This window comes from Salvia splendens, chromosome 15 (assembly GCF_004379255.2).
Source record: "Salvia splendens isolate huo1 chromosome 15, SspV2, whole genome shotgun sequence".
Taxonomy (NCBI): domain Eukaryota; kingdom Viridiplantae; phylum Streptophyta; class Magnoliopsida; order Lamiales; family Lamiaceae; genus Salvia; species Salvia splendens.
Genome location: NC_056046.1, coordinates 19,837,796 through 19,863,153, shown reverse-complemented (window position 1 = coordinate 19,863,153; position 25,358 = coordinate 19,837,796). Strand labels below are relative to the sequence as shown.

General features: G+C 39.2%; 1 protein-coding gene and 1 pseudogene across 2 annotated transcripts; one reads left to right on the top strand and one right to left on the bottom strand.

Moving 5' to 3' along the window:
* Positions 1–14,048: 14,048 nt before the first annotated feature.
* On the top strand, positions 14,049–15,370 carry LOC121769259 (annotated as a pseudogene).
* A 17-nt stretch (positions 15,371–15,387) lies between these two features.
* On the bottom strand, positions 15,388–24,811 carry LOC121769258 (protein CELLULOSE SYNTHASE INTERACTIVE 1-like). 2 transcript variants are annotated; one of them, XM_042166009.1, is made up of 9 exons: positions 24,561–24,811; positions 24,313–24,417; positions 23,700–23,836; positions 22,760–22,833; positions 19,284–22,332; positions 16,625–19,169; positions 16,090–16,544; positions 15,887–16,003; positions 15,388–15,801 (listed from the first exon to the last, which is right to left on the bottom strand). In XM_042166009.1, exons 3-9 carry the CDS (start codon positions 23,700–23,702, stop codon positions 15,628–15,630), a joined length of 6,417 nt encoding a protein of 2,138 aa, XP_042021943.1. In that variant the 5' UTR covers positions 23,703–23,836; positions 24,313–24,417; positions 24,561–24,811; the 3' UTR covers positions 15,388–15,627. The 2 variants fall into 2 exon arrangements, with proteins under 2 accessions (XP_042021943.1, XP_042021942.1); XM_042166008.1 differs by having other exon boundaries at positions 23,700–23,877; positions 24,313–24,811.
* Between the last annotated feature and the right edge of the window lie 547 nt (positions 24,812–25,358).

The following is a 25,358-nucleotide window of genomic DNA, read 5'->3' as shown; positions in this document are numbered from 1 at the left end:
CAGAGCTTCGACAGAAAAAACTATGCAGGGAGAGGGAGAGAGCTTATGATGCAGAATGCTTTTTGAATTGTGTAGTGATGCATGGAATGGCTGGCCTATTTATAGGCTCAGTCCACTGCAGGGGGTCAACAGCCATGATGGCTGTCATCATGGCAATTCGTAACCGACGTCGGTTACAGACGTGTGGCAGGAGTGTGCCATCCGTGTGTGGAGCGTGTGGATTTCTCACGTGGCAACCGTGACTGTGCCTCGCTTGACGACGTGTCAAGCCACTTGGATTGCTGACTCGGCGGTGGTCCAAAAAGAATAGTTTGGGCCAAGCACCAAGCCAAGTCCAAGTCCAAGTCCAAGTCCAAGATCGAGATCGAGATCGAGATCGAGATCGAGATCGAGACCAAGCCCAAAGACCACCCAAAGACCAATTGCCAAGATCCAAGTCCAAGTCCAAGTCCAAGTCCAAGTCCGAGATCGAGATCGAGATCGAGATCGGGATCGGGATCGGGATCGGGCTCGGGATCGGGCTCGGGCCCGGGCCCGAGGCCCGAGGCCCGCGGCCCGCGCCCGCGACCACGAGCACGAGCACGTGCACGGGCACGGGCTCGGGCTCGGGCGGGCGGGCGGCGGCGGCGCGCGCGTGTGCGCGCGTGTGGGCTCTTTCACCCATCTTGGTCCACTATAATTATTAAGTAACATAAAGTCACTTAATTTATACACATTAAAGATGTGTTAATCCTCCAATGTGGGATAATTAACACTAGTTAATTATTCCCTAAGCTCCATCTCCAAGCTTTAATTAAAAGCTAATTATGCCCAACTTTAATCCACTATTTCTCACTCACCGGAAATCGGATTTGAGAAAGTGAATATACTACATTTACCTACGTAAAATGTAGATCGACGCTATGTCATTTAATTTCACAAAATTAAATGTCTCGTCACATTTATTATTTGGTCAAAATCCATTGACCGGGCATATTTAATCCATGATTTTTTACAGGCGCTGCTCGATGTATCGAGCACGTCCGTGCCAGCGGACGCACACGTGTCACTCTCCCATTCGCCAACGGCATAGCCGTTGGTTTCAAACAATTTTTTATTTTTTTTAAAAAAAATCGGTTTTTTATTAAAAAAACCGATAAAAAATAAAAAAAAAAAAATTTCACTTCCCCAAAAAATTATATCCGTTTATAACCGTTTTTCCCCACTTTTTAATTTTTTTTTTATTTTTTTTACCCCAAAAATACACACTTTCATCTATAAATACCCCCAATTTCACTCCCAAAAATTCACACTTTCACTACACAATTCTCATCATCATTCTCTCATCTCCATTCTCATCTTCAATCTCTCATATCCATTTTCATCTTCCTCTCACACCCTACAACACCACTATGTCCGGTAACGACGACAACCCAAGCGGCTCTCACGGTTGGAACCCCGAATGGTTCGGTTCGCAACCGTTTCCTAGTCCGGAAACGGAATATTCGGCCCCTCCTCTCACCCAAGATTCGGGCGTTCCGAGTGGCTACCGGCCATACCCAATCGACGATCAAGGTGCCTCCGATGGGCGCTACGGGTGGACACCGGAGCCTAGGCCTCGCGCCCCTTCCCAAATGCCGAATCCTCCATCTCGCGCCGGTGTCCGCACACCGTACTCACCGGCGGAGATGGAAAGATTGTTCAAGGCGTACTTGGAAATCTCCGAAGATGCGGTGGTTGGAACGAACCAATCCGGCGATCACTTTTGGTGGCGCGTCTCTAGCCGGTACAATGCACACCGGCCGCCGGGAACGATCGAGCGCAACGAGAGTATGGTGCGCAACTGCATCGGCCGAGCCAACGAAGAAATTGGCAAGTTCAACGGCTATTTCATCCAGGAGTCCCGGAATGCCGGGAGCGGCCAAAGCGAGGTCGACATCATCACCGCCTCGCTGAGCACCTACCAATCCATGAACGGTAAGTCGTTCAAATATCTTAACGTTTGGCAGGAGACGCGGACGCACCCGAAGTATAAGGGAGGCATAACATCCTCCTCTAGCGGCTCCTCCAAACGCTCACGGTCGGTAGCACTATCCGACTCCGGCTCGGAAGAAGTGGCTAGCCAACTCGCCGGAGCTAACTTGGGTAGCCCCGATGCCGGACCAAGCGGTTCCCGACGCCGACCGCAAGGTAGGAAGAAGGCGGCGGCCGAACGACGTCGCGCCGCGACTCCATCTGCCCCTGCTCCCGAACCCGCACCCTATGTTCCACCTCCACCCCCGAACAACTCGTTGTGGGCCCTTTTGGCCCAACTCAATATGGCCGATAGGTCAACTATGACCCCCACGCAACTTCAAACGCACGAGTCCATGATATTGGGTCTCCAAAAACAATTGGGGTTGGTGCCGCCGGATGCGTAGTCTTCCTCGGGTTATATTAGCCAATAATTATGTAATTTTTAATTTTTAGGAGTTTAATTATGTAATTTTTAATTTTTAGTATTTTAATTATGTAATTTTTAATTTTTAGGATTTTAATTATGTCTTTTTATTTTATTTGTAATTTGTAATTTTTATTGTGGTTTTTTTAATGAATTTTAGTATTATGAAAATGTTGTTGTGTAATTGAATTTTATATTAATTGTGCTCGTCCTTGTGGAAGAGCACAGTTGTGGGTGTTGTGCTCTTGCCAGAGAGCAGGCATGAATAGTACCGCCCGGGCCCACAACCGTGCCGCTGGCAAGAGCACGGTTGTGGATGCTCTTATACTCAGATTTTGACGCATCCTTGTTTATGCCTCTGAAAATGATACTATCTCCGGCCGACTATAAATGTAAGTGGACACGAATTTTAAGAAAAGTAAAGAAAAATATGTCGAATAAATTAGTGGATTATGAGTTTCACTTATATATATATATATTAATTTTATAATAAAATGTAAGTAGAATTGATTGATGAATGTGAGTTCTACTTATCATTTATGGTAAAAGTGAAATATGACTCTTATTATGGGATAGGTTGAAATGGCTAAATGTGACATTGGTTATGGGACGGAGGTAGTAATTATATCATTTGTTCCATAAAAAAATAAAGATTTTTTCTGTTTTAATCTACTCCCTCCACTCTTATTATGGGGCATATCGAAATGGCTAAACGTGACATTGATTATGGGACGGAAGTAATAATTATATCATTTGTTCCATAAAAAATAAAGATTTTTTATGTTTTAATCTACTCCCTCCCTCCCAAGTAAGAGTTTTATATTGTCATTTCGGTCTGTCTGCAATAAGAGTCTTTTATTTTTACTCTTACTATAAATGGTAAATAGGCCCGATATTCCACCAACTTATTTTTACTCACATTATATTATAAAACTAATATACATAATTGAGACTCATATTCAATTACTTATTCAATCCACTTCTCTTCATATTTTTAAAACTCGTGTCATAACAAAATAGGACTGCTATTGCGGGACGGATGGAGTACGTCATAAAAATACTTCATTTCTAATTTATATACTTCATTCGTTCTGCAATAAGAGTCCTATTTAGTTGGGATGAGATCCCTTACCGTGGAGGGGTACACATCAGGGTGTTGTTTCTCACACCCCAGTATTTTATTCATCAAATAAAATAAAAAAATTTATAAAATAATAGGGTGTGAGGAAAGCACCCCCGTTGTGCACCCCTCCACAGCAGGAGATCTCATCCCTATTTAGTTATGACACAGATTTTAAGATATGTAAAGAAAAGTAGGTTGAATAAGTTAGTAAAATATGAATCTCACTTACACGTATTAGTTTTATAATAAAATATGAGTGGAATAAGTTGGTGGAATATGAATCTCACTATACATATTAGTTTTATAATAGAGGGATCTTTTTTGGTCCACGAACTTTACCAAAGAATCATTTTAGGTCCGTGAACTTTGAAAATATCATTTAATGTCCACCAACTATGAGTTAATATCATTTGAAGTACTTTTTACTATTTCCAAATTTTTTTTGGACGAAAATACCCTGGATCAATTCTTTTTTTGGTAATGGTCATTAGTTGAATTCCATTTTAATGAAGAGCATTACTTGTATTCCACCTCAGGGAGTGACGCATAATGGTTATGCGTCACTAACAGAAAGACGCATAATGGTTATGCGTCGTTAGCTAATGACGCATAACTCTTATGCGTCGTTAATTAGTGACGCATAACCATTGTGCGTTTTTTTGTTAAAAACGCATAACTCTTATGCGTCTTTCTTTATCGACGCAAAACGCTTATGCGTCGTTAGTTAGTGACGCATAACCATTGTGCGTCTTTCATTAGCGACGCATAACTCTTATGCGTCGTTAATTAGCGACGCATAATTATTATGCGTCGTTCGTTGAGTTTTAAATCGGGCAGAAGGCAGAACCAGCCAGAAACGAAAGGCAGAAGGCAGAACCAAGCGACGAAATCGGGCGATTTCCGACGTATCCGAGCAAAATCCGGCGATTTTCCACCATTTTGCAACCATATTATGGTAATTATTCTTCAATTTGGCTAAATACATCCTTTAATGTTTAATTTGGGCAGATTTTCCGTAATTTAGTAAAAGTTGGGTTTTTTATTAAATTGATGGATTTTTAGTATATTTTTGTTGTTTTGTTGCATATAATTAGGGATTATGATGAAATTATGGGTTATGATGAAATTGATGGAATTTTTGGTCGAATATCCGTAATTTGTGTATTTCATATGGATTTAATTTAGCAAAATTAGGGTTTATGATGAAATTGTTGGATTTGTTGGTCGATTTTCCGTAATTTGGGTATTTAATATGCATATCATTGAATGGGTAGGAGCAATTGAAGCAATAGATTAAGTTTTTGTAATTGTGCCCCTTTTGGTGGGCGATTTTATGTAATTTGGGTATTTCATATGCATATATTGCGCACCTAAGTTGCAATTTAGTTAGATTGTTGAGGTGTTATGAAAAAAATTGAATCTTGGGTGAATGTTTTGAAGTAGATGGCATCTGCAAGTTCCGAACAACAATTATGTTATGGACCTGAGGATCCATCACTATTGTTTCATCAGAACGAACACATTTCAGCCTCTTTGTTGGCCAATGGCACAACAAATGTGTTGAGAGTTCGTAGGACGGAGAGTAAGGTTTGGGCATTGCCAATACATGAAAATGTGATGTATTGGCTTGATGTATGAGGGTTCAGAGGCGTTGTTCAATGTGGAAGGCCGATGAGGATGGACAATGAGCTAATAACGGCCTTGATCGAGCGTTGTAGGCCTGAGACACACTGTTTCCACCTTCCAGTTGGTGAGGTTACTGTAACCTTACAGGATGTGCAAAGCCTGTGGGGTTTGAGAGCAGACGGGAGTGTTTTCACTGGCCGTGACTACCCTGTTGGATTTGAAGATTGGCCAAGCAAGTGTAGAGATTTGTTGGGATGGATACCTGACGCAGATACAGAAACGAAGCACGGTGGTTTGTTGATGACGTCTCTGATCCACCAAGCGACGATGTCGTTGGGTGATGGGCTGCCTGAGTATGCATACATCCAAAGAGCATGTATACATGCTCTGATCTTGTTAGGGGGACTTATTTTACCGGACACCACAGGGTGCAAGGTCCCCTTTATGTGGTTAAATGCCTTAGACGATCCGGAAGATGTGGCTAATATCAGTTGGGGTAGTGCTGCTTTAGCATACCTGTATCATTATTTGTGCGAGGCTTCTGTAGGCAGACAGAGAAGAGATGTGGGTGGACCTATGGTTCTCTTGCAGCTGTGGGCGTGGGAAAGAATGCCTACATTGAGACCAGCCTTCTTGATATCACCTATGCACACGCCTTATACCCCGTGTGGAGCCAAGTAATGTTTTTGTTTAAATTAACTCACATAATTATGTATTTTGTTGATAACTGTTGACATTAATATTATGTATAGGTGGCACGGAGTTACTGAAATTGGAAATGCTCCCCGACATTCAGTAGCTCATTATCGTGATCAGTTATCACTGATTCGTCCTGGCCAGGTGAAATGTATTTGTGTTGTCTTAGTTATCGTGATCAGTTATCACCCACCATTTTACCGTCCTCCAAAAGGTCAAATCAACCAACGCTCTAATCGGCAACTCTCTCACACCCCTCAAGACGTTATTGTAGCACTCCGACATGTTTGTTGTGGCCACCCCCCACCTAAGTCCACCATCGTAGCACAGTGACCAACATTCTTTTGTAATCATATTCAGCATTCGAACCGCACCACTGTTGACATCATAAAGTGCTCGACGTCTTCTGGAAAATTTACGTTCCTGAGAACAAATTTACGTTCCTGAGAACTGACCCCCAACTTCCATATAATAGCCTTCACATAGGGGCCCTTGTGCTTCTTCAACACATTTGCCCTCACATGAAGCAAACAAAATTTGTGGTGTATCTGCGGGGCCCTTGTCATGATTTCAGACTCCATTGCATTCAAGAGTCATTTATGCCTATCTGATATAATGCACACCTCCCTCTCGTATTTCACCACATGAGTTCTGACATGATCCAAAAACCACGACCAACTGTCATTGGTTTCTTCATCCACCACGGCATATGCAATAGGCAAGCATGTCTTGTTAGCATCAAAACCACAAGCAACAAGCAATTTACCTTTAAATCTTCCTCGGAGGTGAGTCTCGTCCACTGTTAACACCGGTGCGGCGTTCTGGTACGCATGTATTGCAGGCCCAAATGCCCAAAAAATATAGTTGAACACCATTGTACGCCTCTGACTCAACAGATCGTTATGCTTCCACTCAACAATTGTGCCCATATTTTGTGACTGGAGTTCAAACATGTAGCTTGGCAACTGCCTAAACGATTCTTCCCATCCACCGTATACAAACTCTATAGCCTTTCTCTTTGCATACCACGCCTTCTTATAACTGATTAACACACCAAATTTGTCTTGAATATCAGCTATTATTGAGAAGACCTTGAAATCGGCATATTGTCGCACATGATGTCGAATCAACAGAGCTATCATTGGGGATGAAAAGTTAGCATGATCTCTATTAGCACGATGGCCTATACAACTATGTCGATTCTTCCACTTTCTAACTTCCCACATATCGTCATGCGACCTTTGTGTAACTGAAACCTCCCACTTACACTCCATCGCCTTTTCAGCGTCGGTGGTGCTGATGATGCCTGCCCCAGTTATTGTCGTTCCTGCTGGAAATTTGCATACAGCATGCCACCTTCTTAATTTGCTCTCGATAACCTTAAACTGTTTTTCATTCCACAAACTCCACATAGTTATAACAGTCTTCACGTGTAGCTTGGAATCAAATTTTGTTCCCAACACAATCCGATGCGGCTCATTCTCATTCCAATACAAAAGGCTGTGTTCATTACCACCCACATCATCTGATACTCAAGGAGGACGACTTGGTAATTCATGAAAGAATCTAAACCCACTAGGATTGTATTCCGGAAGTGGTTGTTCACCTTGCATAACAGGTTTACATGGTACTATCTCATCATCAGAACTACCACCGTCATCATCAGCACCATCACCATCACCATCACTGAGATCGGGGTCTGGCTCTGTCTCAGATAGTGGCCTTGGCTCATCAAGATCATCTGCAACATCTACCTCATCATTCAATCCAACACCAACATCAGCAACATCTACAACATATCTCTGCTCATTCATACTACGATCCAAGCTCATTTGGTCCACCCTCGCAGATGATCCAATACCACAGTCAAAACTCATTTGTTCAAACCTCGCAGATGATTCAATACCATAATCAACAACTGGTGGGATTTCTGCACTCCTCACCGGTGAATACTCAACAAATAATTCAATACACCCACTTGAATTTTGAGCATTGTTGAACATAAACATCACACTGTCATCATTGCAAATCACAGAACATGTATAACCCATACCGGAAGCAAAGACTATACATTGTCTCCATAATAATTCAATTGTGTGTTGGTTCATATCTATTCCCATCGCATCACAAATCATTACTACCAATTCAAAATAGGAAACACCTGAATTTAATATGATGGAGCTCCTCGGACGAGGTGGTTCATAACCAATACACATATGTGGTAGTTGAACTACTCTACCACCCCAATACAAACTCACAAATACTTGCATGATTTCTGCATAAAAAACATTTAAAACAACGACAATTAGGAACATTTTTCCTACAAGCCCTAATTTGTATAAATTGGGTAAAACTAACAAATGAAAGCACAATAAACATGAATAATGATGAATGTAGCTAAATTGATTAACAAATTACCGGATCTTATGGAGAAATCGCCGGAAATCGCCTGAAAACGCCGGAAATCGCCGAGAGAGGAATGAAGGTGTGTGAAAGGTCGTTCTGTGAGCTGCGTCTGCCTGGAGGGCGTTAAAAGCCGCCTTAACGACGCATAACCATTATGCGTCGTTTTATAATGATGCATAACCCTTATGCGTCGTTAATCGACGCATAATCATTGTGCGTCATTAAAGAACGACGCATAAGGGTTGTGCGTTTCATTAAGAACGACACACAACCATTATGCGTCACTCCCTCAATTAGAATGAATCTATTCTCCTTCATTAATTTGGAATTCCATTATTTTTTAAGCACAAAAGAAGAAAGAAGTCAAAATACCCTCAATACCTTAAAGGGTGTATATTTTTAATAAATTTATCATATACTCATATTTTTTATAAATATCTTTACAATATATTTTTGACAAATTTTCTAAATATAATTTGACCTTCAATATTATCATTTAATTTTGTGACATGCAAGAAAAGATCTTTATTCAATTTTTTATTATTAAAGAAAATTTTTTTATTCAATTTAAAAAAATAATATAAAAAATTGAAGAAGCAATTTTACTTGCATGTCACAAAATTAAGTGATAATATTTAAGGTCAAATTATATTTAGAAAATTTATCAAAAAATATATTGTAAAGATATTTATAAAAAAATATAAGTATATGATAAATTTATTAAAAATATATACACTTTAAGGTATTGAGGGTATTTTCGTCCAAAAAAACTTGGAAATAGTAAAAAGTACTTCAAATGATATTAATCTATAGTTGGTGGACCTCAAATGATATTTTCAAAGTTCACGAACCTAAAATAATACTTTGGCAAAGTTCGTGGACCAAAAAAGATATTCTCTCTTTATTAATAAAATGTGAGTGAAACAAGTTGGTGGAATATGATGCTCACTTACCATTTATGATAAAAATGAATCAAATAGGACTCTTGTGGAACGTACCAAAATAGCAAAATAAGACTCTTATTGTGGACAGATGAAGTAATTTTTTTCAAATGTGGTGGGATTTTTTCACTGCTAGACACATTAACTTTTTTCTTTTTATTTCTTTTTTATTTTATTAATTATGCATTAAAACTTATATTATTATAAATGCCTTTATATTATGGGGCTGGATTGAATATTAATTTAGAAAATAAAGTTAATCATATTCATGAACTTTATATTAAATTCCTAAGTTTACTTTTAATTTATTTTAAATTTCACTTTAACGTTCTTCATTTCGAAACATCGAAAATCTTTCAAAAATTGTTTTATTCAAAAAAAACTACAATAAAAGTTGTTTAAATCCAAATTTCTTAGATTATTTTTTTACTCTTGAGGAGGAGAGAAAGAAAGGGATATTTCTATTACAATTACTAGGGATAAATTAGTTTTAGTTTTTTCTTATCATTCACTACATGGATTATTTTCTACTATTTATTTTATATTTATCTATTTATAATTTAATGAAAACAAGAATTTATATTGTACTATCTTATATATATGTTTCAATTTATTAGATTATTTAAATAAATAGTCACAATAATGAAATATTTATAGTTAACCATAATGATAACTAACTTAGTTGATATTTAGAAAATGATAATATATCTACACTTGTTAATTAAAAATATATTGTGACATTATATAGATGGAGGAAAAATTCCACAGTCCTTCCATACCATGGTGGCATAATGATATAGCATGCCTTACCAATAACTTATTAACAAATGAAAATAAATAAGCCCACATGCCAAATCAATTGTACACATACATTTTATAAACTGACAGGAGTAAGAGAGGTCCATTTTATTGAAACTCTCCTAATAGTATTAAATATGAAAATTTCCTTATGTAATTATTGGCGTTCCATATACTAACTACTACACTATCTATATATGTACATTGATCTCATAATATAATACTAATATGTAATAATACTATACACATGAAAAAAATATTCATATTGGCGTTCCATATACTACAACATTTCTCTTTCATTATACTACTATTTGAAATAATATAAGAATATTTCATTTTTTATTTTCTATTTTCATTGTTTTAAAATCTTGAAATTTTTATATGCTATTAGAAAGATAGGAGTAATAAAAAGTACAGTATAATTTATTATGATAACAAAATATAAGTTGTAGTAATAATTTTTATTTGTTTAAAATTTTGAAATATATATAAGGTTTTACCCATAAAATTCAAATAGTACTATTATCAGAGAGTTGTGATATGATTTGTATTCCTTGATGTGAAAAGTAATGCAACATGAATATTTTTTTATATGTATAATATTATTATATTATGAGATCAATCTACATATATAAATATTGTAGTAATATATGGAACGCCAATAATTACATATAAAAATTTCCATATTTAATACTATTAGAAGACTTTTCATAAAATTAGCAAATGGACCTGTCTTGTCCCGTCAGTTTATAAAATGCATGTGTACAATTGATTTGGCAGGTGAGCTTATTTATTTCCATTTGTCATGAAGTTATTGGTGAAACACAGTCCTATAGATGTGTATTTGAACAAAGAAATAAATCCTTAATATAATAATCTCAAAAATCATTTTCTTAGATGTGTATTTGAACAAAGAAATAAATCCTAATCATAATAATCTCAAAAATCATTTTCTTTGAAAAACTTCATTTTTTTCAAATAAACAAGAGCTAAGTGTTAAACGTTGATTTACAAGGTGTACTCTGCGCGGACAATTTTCATCCTCTTGAAAATGACTAGAAAATTAAAGAAAATTAGAAAAATAGAAAAAAAGAATGAAGAGTGATAATAGAAACAAATTGAGAAATGTGGTAAAAGCCATTTTAGTCTATTCAAGTTAAATTTAGCAGTGTTTATGTTTTTTGAAGTTACTTGCCGCCAATTTCGAAGGTCATCATCCACAATGGCGCCTAGCGCACCGCCTAGTCGAGCCCCGGCGCTATTGCAGGCTTCGGATCGCCGAGCGCATCGCCCAGCTGGTTTTTTAATTTTTTTTATTTAATATTTTTTTATGAAACTCATTCTTGGTTGTTTCTATTTTATAGAGACATCCGTGAATGTTTTATGTTCCACTTTCGATGTGGGACAAACTCATTCTTGGTTGTTTCTCTTTTATAGAGACATCCTTGAATGTTTTATGTTCCACTTTCGATGTGGGACAAACTCATTCTTGGTTGTTTCTATTTTATAGAGATATTCGTGAATGTTTTATGTTCCACTTTCGATGTGGGACAAACTCATTCTTGGTTGTTTCTCTTTATAGAGACATCCTTGAATGTTTTATGTTCCACTTTCGATGTGGGACAAACTCATTCTTGGTTGTTTCTCTTTTATAGAGACATCCTAGAATGTTTTATGTTCCACTTTCGATGTGGGACAAACTCATTCTTGGTTGTTTCTCTTTTATAGAGACATCCTTGAATGTTTTATGTTCTAATTTCAATGTGGGACAAACTCATTCTTGGTTGTTTCTCTTTTATAGAGACATCCTTGAATGTTTTATGTTTCACTTTCGATGTGAGACAAACTCATTCTTGGTTGTTTCTCTTTTATAGAGACATCCTTAATGTTTTATATTCCACTTTCGATGTGGGACAAACTCATTTATGAGGATGTTGTAATGTTATTTTAATTTTAATGAAGTGTGTTTTTTTAATTAATGTACTTTTTAAAATTTTAATATTATTATTGAATTTTCCCGTATCTGTGTCGTAAATTTAATTCCGTATTTTGTGTGATTGTTAATTATTTGTTTTATATAATTTTGAGTGATGTGGCTAGGCTATGGCTGGGCTATTTGCTTGTTTTGATGATGTGGCAGAAGGATTTTTAGTGTTGATGATGTGGCAGGAAGAGTTTGTGGCTAGACTATTGCTGGGCTATTCCTATTGTGGATGGCCTAATTAAACAATGTTCAACTATTTTAATGAACTACTCTAGAAATGAGCCATGACTAATATTCTTTCTTTAAAAAGTAAAAGAAAACAATATTTCTGTCACCACCGCATTTTCTAAGGATAGAAAACACGGTTGACCGCGACTAGGGGTGGGTCAAAGAAGTGGGAAAGAAAGGGAGAAACGATTGTATACTTGGGAATAACTCGAAATAACAGGGATAGCTCAAATAAAATCAGAGTATCTCAACAATCAACAACTCGAAATGAATACTATCTTAGAAATACGAGAACTCAGAAGAAAATCAACTGCTCAGCGAAAGCATTCGAGAGAAGAAATATGCAACGTGTAAAGACATGACACATTCTGAACATCCTAATATGAAATTTCTTCAACGACCTTGCTCAACACCCACCGCGCTCATCACAGCTCAATCTGCACATTTTTAAAACATATGCAAGACTGAGTATTTGGTGTACCCAGTGAACACATGACAAAATAATTTTATAAAATATTGTGTCAGCATTTAAAAGTGAACTTGAGGTTTTACAAAAGGCCAAGTAACCAAAATATTTTCTCATTTAAAAGTATGGCTGCAGCCCATTTTTCTCTCTCTTCATACCATATCTGAACCTCATATGTGAAACAAGAACGTGGCCACATTCTCGTTCGCTTAATATTCTTAAATTGAAAAATTCTCTCTCCGCCTCTAACTCGCTTGCGAAAGAAAACCCTTTTGAAATAAAAATAATAAACTCATCAAAACTCGAGAAAACATCTAAGTAAATTAGAATGCATGCATCCTACGTGAGTGATCATTTTATCCTTGGTCGTTTCTTTGGGAAGTATCTGGATTCTCGTATATTAAAAGCTCCTTCCAATATCAGCTCAAGAATTACTTAATCAACCGGCATAGATTAATTAACATAACCCACAAGAGTATGCACTTTTACTTTACTCTTTCTTGGTCGTTTCTACATTATTCTCTCTTACTTTACTCTTTCTTCACGTTAATTATTTATTACTCACTCCGTCCTCCAAGAGTATGCACTCTTTACTTTATTTCTACATTATTTTCTCTCTTACTTTACTCTTTCTTCACGTTAACTATTTATTACTCCATCCATTTCACAAGAGTATGCACTCTTAACTTTTAAGTCTGTCGCACAAAAGTATGCATTTTCTAAATTTAGAAACTCTTTCTCTCTATTAAGGTGCGACTCACTTTTCAATAACAATACTTTAATAACTTTTTATTTCTATCTCTTTTTTACTTTATCAATTGTGCATTAAAATCTGTGCTCAATCAAAAATGCATATTCTTGTGGAATGAAGGGAGTACAATATATTTTTTTCTAAAATAAGTGCGGAAAATAATGTTCCATTAATTTCTAAAATGAGTGCGAAAAAAAATGTTCCAACGTTAATGGAACGAAGGGAGTATAAATGTATAATTTAGGAACAAAATATAAATATGCTTCCAAGTTCCAAAGCTCTAGCTTAAATCCTACTCCTACTTAATGTAGAGCAATTTTTCAAGTTCCATGGATGATAAAGCTGGAACAAATTCAACAGAAGTATTATATATTCAATTCGACGCAATTTGTTTATCCATAGCAAGACTACAATTACATTATCTTGCCCCAAATTCCAAAAAAAAATCTAGACTAAAGTCTCAATTTGGTCCTTAACATATTGCGTTTTTTTATTTTGGTCCAAAACATTATCTTTTGAATTATTCGGTCCCTCACATTTGAAATCGGGTCACATTTGGTCCATTTTGGACGGTTCCGTCAAATTTTTGACGGTTTTAATTACCGGGTCACAAATCCGTCACTAACGAGGAGAAACTGATCCGTCACAAAACACACACTCTCTCCCAAAAACCCATCTCCATTTCTCCTCCCAAAAGAAAAAAGAAAAAATGGAAACCGCCGCATCTCCTACCTCCCTCAAACAAACCCACACTCCCAATTCCTCCCCAAAACCCGCCAAGAAGAGCTGCGTCGCCTCTCTCCGCTCCCCCTCCTTCAAAGAAGACACCTACTTCATCTCCCACCTCAAAAACTCCGAGCGCAAAGCCCTCAAAGAGCTCAAGGACAAGCTCACGGCCTCCCGCGGCGCTGATTCCATGTGGGGCATTCCCCTCCTAGGCAATGCCGACGACCGCGCCGACGTCGTCCTCCTCAAATTCCTCCGCGCTAGGGATTTCAGGGTGCAGGACGCCCTCAACATGCTGGTGAAGTGCCTCAACTAGCGGAAGGAGTTCGACGCCGACGCCATTTTGGAGGAGGATTTGGGGCTTAAGGAGCTCGAAGGCTCCGTCGCGTATATGGACGGTTTCGACCGGTGCGGGCATCCTGTTTGTTATAATGCCTATGGGGTTTTCAAATATAAGGAGATGTATGAGAAGGTTTTTGGAGATGAGGAGAAATTGAAGAAGTTTTTGAGGTGGAGAGTCCAGATTCTCGAGCGAGGGATTAAGCTTCTCCATTTCAAACCAGGCGGCGTGAATTCCATTATTCAAATCACGGATCTTAAAGATATGCTAAAGAGAGAGCTCAGAGCTACTTCACATTCTCTCTCTATTTCAGGATAATTACCCCGAAATGGTTGCTAGGAAGGTGATGTGATGATTCATTCATTCTGATTCTTCAAACAAAAAATGTGCTCACCATACACAACATTCCCCTCCCCCCCCTTTTCTTCTTTTGTAATTGGAGTTCGAATTTGGTGGTGCAGATCTAACATTCCCCCCCCCCTCCCTCCCTTTTCTTCTTTTGTAATTGGAGTTCGAATTTGGTGGTGCAGATCTTTATAAACGTGCCGTGGTACTTCAGTTTGCTGTATTCAGTGATCAGTCCGTTTCTGACGCAACGAAGCAAGAGCAAGTTCGTGATATCCAAGGAAGGAAATGATGCTGAAACTCTTTACAAGAGTTTTTAATTTGTTTGTTTCTCTCTAGATTAGTGACGGATTAGTGACGGATCAGTTTCTCCCAGTTAGTGACGGATCAGTGACAGATTTGTGACTCGGAAATTAAAACCGTCAAAAATTTGACGGAACTGTCCAAAATGGACCAAATATGATCCGATTTCAAATGTGAGGGACCGAATAATTCAAAAGATAATGTTTTGGACCAAAATAAAAAAAAACACAATATGTTAAGGACCAAATTGTGACTTTAGTAAAAATCTATAATAATAATAAAAGAATTTCTCACTTATACATTAAAAATGACTCAAATTACAAACAAACAGCCGCTTGGCGAATGAGGAATTGCTACAAAAGATTGCCAAAAAATCTATATACATTTACGCCATAAATTATCACAAACGAAAAAATAATTAAAGAGCAAAATCTGTATCTTTTTGTAAATCAATTTTTAATTTGAAGTAAATTTGCTAGTTTACCTCAGCCTGGCCCTCTTGGTCTTGGGGCTTGTTAGACCATTGGAATTCTATTTCCAGATTCCTCGACGGCCCGCTTTTGCTCTCCGGAAGTAGCGTGTACTCACCGGCGACTGCGCCTAGCATTACCACACGATCGATCTGGATGGTTACCTTCCCGAACGAGCTCTGCAGTTAAAGAAACAGACCTGATTAGAATAGGTATTGAAATACAGTGCCGAGAGTTAAATCTTGTCACTAGAATTCAATTAACCTTTCCCATCTTGCTCTTGTTCTTGCATGAAATGTGAAGCTTCTGGCCTTTGGGGGGACTCTCGAAGGACCAATCGAAGCTCTCGTCCCACTCAGGATTAGGACCAGTTGATACAACCTAGAGCAAAGAACAGTTGGAGTAAAACAGAGGAGAAACAGGGGGGCGTGAAATAAACGTGTTTGGTGATGAGAGTGGATCCATACCTTGGTTTGCCGAGGGGGTGTGTTTCCGAGGGTTAGCTTGCAGTATACGCTAGCATTCCCGACGGATTGCCTCATGTTGTTTCCTCGCTTGATTATCACCACTAGTGTGCCTGGCAAACACTGCAGCAGAAACTCAGCTTTCTCCTGGAACCGTGGTGGCCCTGATTGAATCAAGTACTGTAGAAGGGGTATTGCGTCTGCAGCAGCAATGGATTGCGCTCGAGAAACTTCAGCTGGACATGCTGACCACGCTTGCCTGAGAAGAAATAGAGCATCCAAGGCAGCTTCTTGAGTTGCCTCCGAGGCAGTCTTGAGCGAGGCGACCAGATGAGGAATGCTTAGTGTTGCAGGCTCTGTTGCTCTAAGGCGGGGGAAGTTGCCAAAAAGCGCATTCAGAGCCTTCAGATACTCTTCATTTACCGTGCCAGTAGCCCATAAATCTTTCTCAATTGCAGCTGGAAAAAACAGCAAAAAAGTTTTCGTCAATTAGATGTTACACTCAAGCTAGCTCCGATCAAGGGAGGAAAGGTTTTACCTGTTATAGCTCTCACAGTTTCGCTTGAAGCGTATTCTTGAATGGTGTTGTTAGAGAAAAGAAGTTTGACAAACATAGCAGCCTGGATTGATGTTTCAGGGTCGCTAGAGCTAATCAGATCGAGCACGACCTGAACGCCGCCAGCTTCTGCAACGGCCCTCTTATTTGATCGGCTGTACATAACCAGGTTCTGCAAAGCACATATAGCTACTACTTTCATTTCCTCTGTAGGTTGATCTTCGAGAAGATTCACCAATGCACGACAGGCTGAAACAGCATCAGCAGTTCGGGCAAGAGCCTCATTCTGGAATAGGTCACCCAGAGCAAGGGTGGCAAGTAATCTCGCCTGCTGACCTTGTGTTTGAGGATCCAGAAGGTATTGGGACAATGGCAATATTGCAGCTTTGGTAACTTTAGATTCCCTGATCTTCACGTTGTTCAGTAACACCTCGAGTAGTCTGGCAGCTTTTTCCTCGCACTGATGGCTTCTGAGAAGGTCCAGAAGCGCCTCGATTGCCCCACTTTCAGCCATTGCTTCAGCACTTGTAGAGTCGTCGCTCTCCAACACGAGAAGAGCACTCAGAGCACCAACAACAGTGCTCTCTGTTCCTGAACGCAGCAACCTGACCAGCACTGCAACAGGTACTTCCAAATAGAACTCGGAACTATATTGCAGGATGCTAGATAACACTGAAGCAGCACACTCCCACAAAGCATGAGGGAGAAGAGGATCTGACTGAAGTATGACACTCGATAGCTGGCCTACACCACCCTCTTTCGCAATTTCATTTGGCCATATAGTTGAGACATTGACAAGAGCACGGACAGCTCTCTGTTGCAAAATAGGAATGCCAGAACCAAGAATTCGTACCAGTGGAGGGATCACCTGCTGTGTCAGAGGATCTTTCTGAAGATGCTCCTCCAATAGTAAGTGGGAAAGAAGCTCTGCTGCTAACTGCCGTACTGCTGAAGCTGGACAGTCAAGCAAAGGTAGGAGGGGTTCTATAGCTTGTTGTGAAGTAAGAGTATAATCCACACGGCACTGTGGATGCTCAAGAATATTGACAAGAACCTGCAACGCGCTGTGTTGTCCATCAGATCCAAACTCTGGTCTTGTCAGCAACTGGAAGAGAGGCTCGACCACTTTTGCTGCCGAAGGACCTTTCGCAATGCTTGCATTGTTTGTTAGTATTCTAAGCAATTCGGAAAATGCAGCGCAGAGAAAATCAGGAGCTTCATGAAGTATATCAAGCACACACTCTATTACTCCAGCTTTCACCATTTCCATCTTACATGCTGGCCTATCTTTACCTAACTTAACTAGAGCTCTTGATATAGCTTCATGAAGCAAATAGTTTTGACCGTATAGAAGGCCCACAAGTGGGATGACGGCACCATGGGCAGCCACAAGTTCTGCCAGCTGGTCATCATCAAGGAGCTTATCTAATGCACTGACAACAGAATGGTGAGCTGGACTATACTCAGAAACAAGCAGAGAAACCAATGGCTCCACACAGCGCGCTGCTGCTAAAGTGGATCGTATTCTTGTGTTGCCAAAAAGCACACTGCACAATTCAGCAGCATCTCCCTTCAGCTCCATAGAGTAATTCGACGAAAGGATTCTGCAAAGCACGTCAACTGCATTCATCTCAACATCAGCAACTGCAAGGGCCCTCGATGGGTTTTCATTCAGCAGTCTAATTAAGGCAGCGATAGCAGCATGTTGTTCTTTCTCCAAACCTGTACTCAGAATTTCCACCAGAGGCTGAACAGCTTGCCTGGCAGACTCGGCATTCCTTACATGATCAGCAGAAAATAAGTTTTCCAATGCTTTAGCAGCACTATATCTTGCGGCTCTTCCACCCAAGCGCAAAACTGCTACGAGCTGACTGACTGCACCGAATGCAGATTCGTGTCTCCTTATCTCAGCTGTGCTGAACATAATGCACAGTAAATCTGTAGCAGCTTCCTCATACGCATCTTGGGGGCCAAGAGACAGATACTTCGTCAAGCCTTCCAAGGCACCTGACTCTACCATAGCGATTTGATTAGTAGGGCAATCTGTAGCAAGCTGGATCAGAAGTCCCAGAGCAAGAAAAGGTGCTCCGGGACGTTCTGGAATAGGTTTAAGCAAATCCACTAGTGCTGGTATAGCTTTCCGAGAAGTAGCACCAAGCCTGATGTCATCAACCCTGAACAATCTCTCAAGGGCGACTTGATCAGGATAACGAACCAAAGCAAAGTCATCCGCCAATTCCAAAAGGTCATGTATATCAACATCAGCACAACCAAGCAAGGAAATGAGTCCAGCTGGTGCCCCTGAATTTGCAACAGAGAGAAGAGTCCCCCTGCTACCATTACAGACAAGACTTGCTACAGCTTGTGCAGCAAAATATCTATTCACCCCCTCTTCCGTCCTAAACAAACTGGCCAGTACCGGAATCACTTTCATAGTTGCATTGGCACGTATGATATCTCTATCTTGGAACAATATTGCTAACAATAACGCACAGATCCATATGCTGCCATCCTCTTTATAATCATTCTAAACAAAAGAAAATGAAAAAATCAGAGCAAGTTTTTTCAAGACTATGCCAGCAAGGCTATGCTTTAGAATATGAGCCATGTACTGCACTTAAATCAATAAATAAAAACATACCAGCAAGTTGTGAGAAAAGGATTCAGAAATTTTATTGGTGAGAACTTCAATTGCACCAGCCTCCATGATCTCAACTTTACTTTTGTCATCCCGACTAGCAAGAATAGAAAGAAGCCATGTAGCAATATTCACGCTACTGATGACTGACGTACTTTTCTCAAAGTCATCTTCACTTTCTTTTTCGGGAATCCTGGAGATACTTATAATATCCTTGCTACCCCGATCAGCACCAGGGGAAGACTCTGAAGAAGTTAACATTCCAACAAGAGAATGAATGAGAGGTGTACTCATATTAGATCCATGTAAATCTTCAACTACTTGTTGATAATTGACTTTTGCAGTGCAGATGAGCAGTGCAGCTCCTCCAATTTTGATCCTTGAATCTGAGGAACTGATCACCCTTCTTGTAATAGATGAAATGCATCCATTCGCACATGCAATAGTATTTCCAAGAATTAGGGGCCGAGCCTGGGTGATCCGAGATAATATTTCTATAGCCTTATCCTGCAACGATGGTGTGGCATCAGCAATACATGAAACTATTGGGGTAATGTCACTCGGATATTCAGTCAGAACGGCCCAAGCAGGCTTCACTTGCTCACCATATCCTGTGGATCTGGAGAGAAAAGCAAGTGCATCTAATGCCTCTGATGTAGCAACTGATCCACTGTCTGCAGTTTCAAGGAAAGAAACCATAGCAAGTACTGTTCCATTGCGATTCACACATTCAGTTAGAGAGGAATCAATCTGACGAGAACGAAGCAGACGGGCAATTGCCGCTGCTGCGTGGATCTTGCCTACATTTGAGCCTTCACGCAACACTGTAGTGGCAGGTAAAACAATCTCTTCTGGGATAGCTTTTTCTGAAGTCTCATAGTCTAAAAGGAGATTGGCCAATGCACAAACTGCTTGCTCTGCGACCTGCAGTACTGAAGAGTTAGCAAGCACCACTAATGTAGGCAAAGCACCTCTAGCAAGAGCAGCCACATCACGGTTTTCTTTAACTGACAGAAATATAGCAGCAAGGCACCGAGATACTTCTGCTAAGATGGTTTCAGATTCAGAGCTCAAAAGTTTCATGACCGATCCAAGAGTCTTAACAGCAATGTTAGTTTCACGCAAGTCTTTTCTGACATCAAAGATTCCAGCAAGAGCCAGTGCAGACCTTGCCTGAGTCTCTTCCTTGACAGAGCTCAATATTTTTATCATTGTCTCAATTGCATCATTTGCTGCACTGCCTTCACGTACCATGTCACTGAGAGGGGCCACACAGAGCAAGCTTTTTAATGCATCTAATACATAAATTTTGGACTCAGGCAACTCGCTCAGTAGTAATGCAGTGAGTTGGCTAATCGTTGCTGTATCTGACTTATGAATCAAATGATTTAGAGTCTTAGCAGCAATCTCCTTTCCATTAGGTCTTCCGTTCTTTAATAGCCAGAGAAGAGCAGGAACAGCATCAGCACTTTCAACGCAAGCACGTATATCCTCATTATGATTACAGAGGTTTCCAAGGATTGTTGCAGAATCTTCTTTAGCTTTAGCAGACCCAGTTTCCAGAATTTGAACAAGTGGAGGAATACCACCAGCAGCAGTAATAGCCCATTTGCTATCATCGTTTTCATGGGACAGAAGGCAGAGTAATGCAACAGCACACTCTTGTTGTTGTTCCGATGATAGACCAAGAAGAGATATTAACAGTTGAATCCCTTCACGACCTTGAAGGGCCTGCCACAATGTACCCTCATTGTTGCAAAGAATAAGTAAAGATCTTATCAACTCTTCCTGAACTTCGTCTGTCGCCATTGTAATCAAACCTACAAGCAGCCTCTTTGCATCAGAATTCGCAAGTTTGCTTGCTAGTATTCCATTACCATACAAACTGGCAAGGGCTTCTATTGTACGCTCCTGGATTAAAAAGGGCAACTGAGGTTTGAGCTGCTGTAATAATGTCTTCTCGACCTCTTCCGGATCTGATGCTCTAGCATATTCAGCTTTGCTATCATATATCATCAGAGCAGAAGCTAATGCACCTAATGTATCAGCTACTTGTGCAGGAGATGAACATGATTCTAGGCTTTGACCAAGACTTGAGATGACATACGACAAGCCACCAGATATATTTGCAAGGGCACACATCGCGTTCTCTTGCAAAGCTTGAGCAAACTCGCCCTGCATAAATTCTTTAGAAGGAGCTATTGTAGCATTTATTAAAACAGGAATACCATTAGCATTGGCAATCTCCCGCCTGGCTTCTTTGGATTGTGCAGAAAGAGATTTTAGAGCAGATGCAGCTTCCGCTCTAAGTGGAGCTTCATTATCCGGCCCGAGTAGCTTGAGGAGCAGTTTAGTAGCTTCGGCAGCCAAGATATTGGAACAAATAGATGCATCTTCCATCATCATGGATGCAAGGAGAAAGCACACATTTGCTTGAGTACTTGATTGGCCGGTTGTAAGCAATTTGACCAGTACATCAACCCCTCCAGCTTGAATTGTTGCTGGCCAAAATCCCTCAGTGCTGCTACAAAGATTCCGCAAAGCTCCTGTTAGTAAGTGATCGACCTCATTTCCTGCCTTAAGTCCCTTATCTAATTGTTGCCACAAGGCAGGAACAACTCCTTCTGTTGAAAATATTTTTGATCCAACGTGATCCTTCGCGCCACCTTGAGAGACAGCATATATGGTGTTTGCTGTTGCAATTTGGCCTTCTCTCGAGTTGGACTTGAGAAGACCAAGCAATGGGGGAATGCATCCTCCAAGTAATACTTTGACCCGCAGTTCATTCTCTTTGCACAGAGAACCCAACACTACAGCAGACTGTATCTTTATCCCCAGTGATCCAGACCGAAGAAGAGAAACGAGAACTGGAACCGCTTGAGAATGTGATCCAACTGCACCGAAAGCATTTTCCCTTGTGTTGATTAACTCAAGTAACTGCTTCAAGCATTTCTCTTTTTCCTGTGATGATGAAGAACTCTGCCGCAATTGCTCAATACATTGTGCAACACTTGCTAATGTTCCATCTGGGTCCTCCATGTTACCTCTATCTCTGCATGTGAATAAATCTCATGACCATCACAAAAATTAACCTAAGTATTAACTGAAATGAAATCAAGCAGCAAATTCAAAGTAGATTTCAAACTTTTTTGTCACTAAATTAGTTATGCAATGTAATGATCTCCTAAACACTATAATTATAAAGCTACCGTTGTAACCTATAAGACATATTTAAATTGGTGTACCCTATAATTATATGAAATGCTACACCATATCTAGCATTTACAAAAAGCTAACAACTGCAGATAACTCAGGGGCCTATTGGAGGTCAGATTAATCAAGCAATATCGTATTGGAAAAAACATGGAGGTCAAACAATTATGTCTAGATACCAGGAACAGGTGACATTGCTAAGCAACAGTTTTCAGTTCAAAACACATAAACTGATCAGCCTTGAACAAAATAAAGCAACTGCTAACCTTGAACCCATTTTCATGAGTGAATGGGGGGTTGGAGGTTCTGAATCATGAGGTCTACTTTCCCCATTTCTCTCCTACAAAAGAAAATATAAAAAGCTCAAACTAACTTTAATAAATAACTCTGAAATGGACACTTCAGGAAATGGAACAGGAGTAGACAACCAAGCAAATCCATGCCATAATAGCATATGTGCACCCTAACAAACAATATAATGCATGTCCCTTAGAAAGAAAGCAACATCAGGAATGGCAAATATACAAGCTACTAAAAGTAGATTTAGTACTCCATCCGTTCCATTAGTGCTGGAGCATTTCTTTTGGGCACGGAGATAAAGGAATGCATTTTTAATAATTTAAGTGGATTGAGAATAAAGTAGAAGGAAGAAAAAGTATGAGAGAATAAAGTAAGACTCTAAGAGAGATAAAGTGTGTTGTGTTTTTCCAAAAGAGGAAATGACCCAAATGGAAACAGCTTACGGCTCAAAAAGGAATATGATCCAACACTAAGGGAACAAAGAGAGTATATTTTAAAAGCCAATCATGATCTTCATCCTATCTCTTTCAGGGAACTAGAGTGGTTTACTCGGAGTAAACAATACACGTCACGCAACAGAGTAATACTAATACTAGAAATCAGGATTTTCAGGAATTTGCTTTCAAAGCTGAAAACTAAGAAATTAATAATCTCCCCCATAAATTAACATTATAACAACGTAACTACTTGAGGGTGATTTATCGATCTCTTCATAAATTTTTCCAATCTGAATTATTACTATTCGAATGGGAACAAACTCACTATGAGCAATGCATGTGATCTATGTACACTACAAACGGAATCAGAATACATTCATTTTGGATCCAGATAGTTCAGCAGATTTCATGGTTAACTGCAGAGAGAGTCATAAACAAACAGAAAACTAGTTAAATTAAGCAAGCTTACCATGTCATTAGAGGGATTGCTACCATTAGGCGCAGCCACCCTCCATGCTATTGTAGCCGCCAGCTTCGCTGCTATTCAGATGTCTTCCCTTCAGATCCAAATTGCCCCCTCACACAGGAAAAAGCTAGCAGCGCGTACTGTTGAATCACAAGTCAGCCTCAGCCCATCAAAAGGTTGACTAGATTAAAACACATAATTAAAATCTATTAATGAACTTCGTTTGATAGCACAATTAAATTAAAGCTACAGAGAAATGTAGTAATCTGAAACGTGAAATCCAGCTGAAACGCCTCTCCTCACGTTTAGAAATCAAATAGGTGAGTGGTTTAAACGTTACTTTCACCATAAAGTAGCAACCAATTGAAATTGATTGACTAAAAACAGTATCATCATCACTTCCAACCACATTATTAATAGGAAATAAGCAAATCCTATTGAATTTCCACTAAAACGGTTAAAAAATTCATCAGATCAAATACATCCGCATAGAGAAGCTGACAACAGCGGTATAGAATAGTATAACCAGATCAAATACAGAGCGGCGACCGGAAAATTCTCCACGGATTAAAAATTAAATGTGAGAAAAGATAAGATCTAGCAGAAATGGAGAAACCTTTAACTAGATTCAGCGGAAGCGCATGAAGATTTCCTTCTCCAACAATGTAGGTGAGCTGCTATAAATGAATCCCCCTCTTTTAGCAACTCTCTTCCTCGCTTTCTGTGTGTGTGAAAAATGAAATCAAATCGAGAGTTCCGCAGCGGATAAGCGAGGAAGATAGACTGCCTAGAGAGAGAAAGAGAGAGCGTGTGTGTGTGTGTGTGTGTCAGAGAAGAGTGAGAGTGTGTGAGGAAGAGAGAGACAGAGAGCTTTGCTGGTGTGCGGTGGCGGACCACCGACAACTCTAGCGACCGCGGCTGCGGTTTCGGCTCGGCTCGCTGCCGTTTACCTGAGTAAATTGTTTTAAAAGTTTGTAGCAAATATAGAAATATCATTATTTTTACTTGGAGATAAAGTATATAGTTTTAACCATGTTTTTCTTTATTAATTTATTACTTCCACATGTAAAGAAACTTATCAACGATATTAGACTTTTCGGAATTAGATTTAGGCAATATTAGAATCTGATAGTATTACTCTATCCCCAAAAAAATAGTCAATGTTTTAAACAACAAAAATTTAATACACAATTGATAAAGTTAAAAAAAAATAGTCAATGTTTTAAACAACACAAATTAGAAATATTAGTAGTGTCAATAGTCTTCAAAACTTTCCATTTTAGAAATTGATTTAATTTTGATAGACAGTCTAAAATGAACCTGTTTGATAAGAAATGTGGGATATGAGAAGATATGTAAAACAAAATAATAAATATGGGCTTCATGTCAAGATATACAGAGATAAGATTTTTCGTTGTTGTTTGATAGAAAAGAAATGATCTAAATTTGTATAATATGTGTTATAATTTTAGCAAGATTGAGACGGACCCTTGCTTTGAGTTAAGCTTAAATATGATATCAAACAATTTGAAATATCCACATATATATCTCTTGGTATTTTTGCTAATTTTTACAGCTGTAGTAGTAATGCGAGTTTCGAAAAGTTACGTCCAAATATCAAATAGATAGTCCAATTCATTCAAATTATGGTGTTGAGTAAAT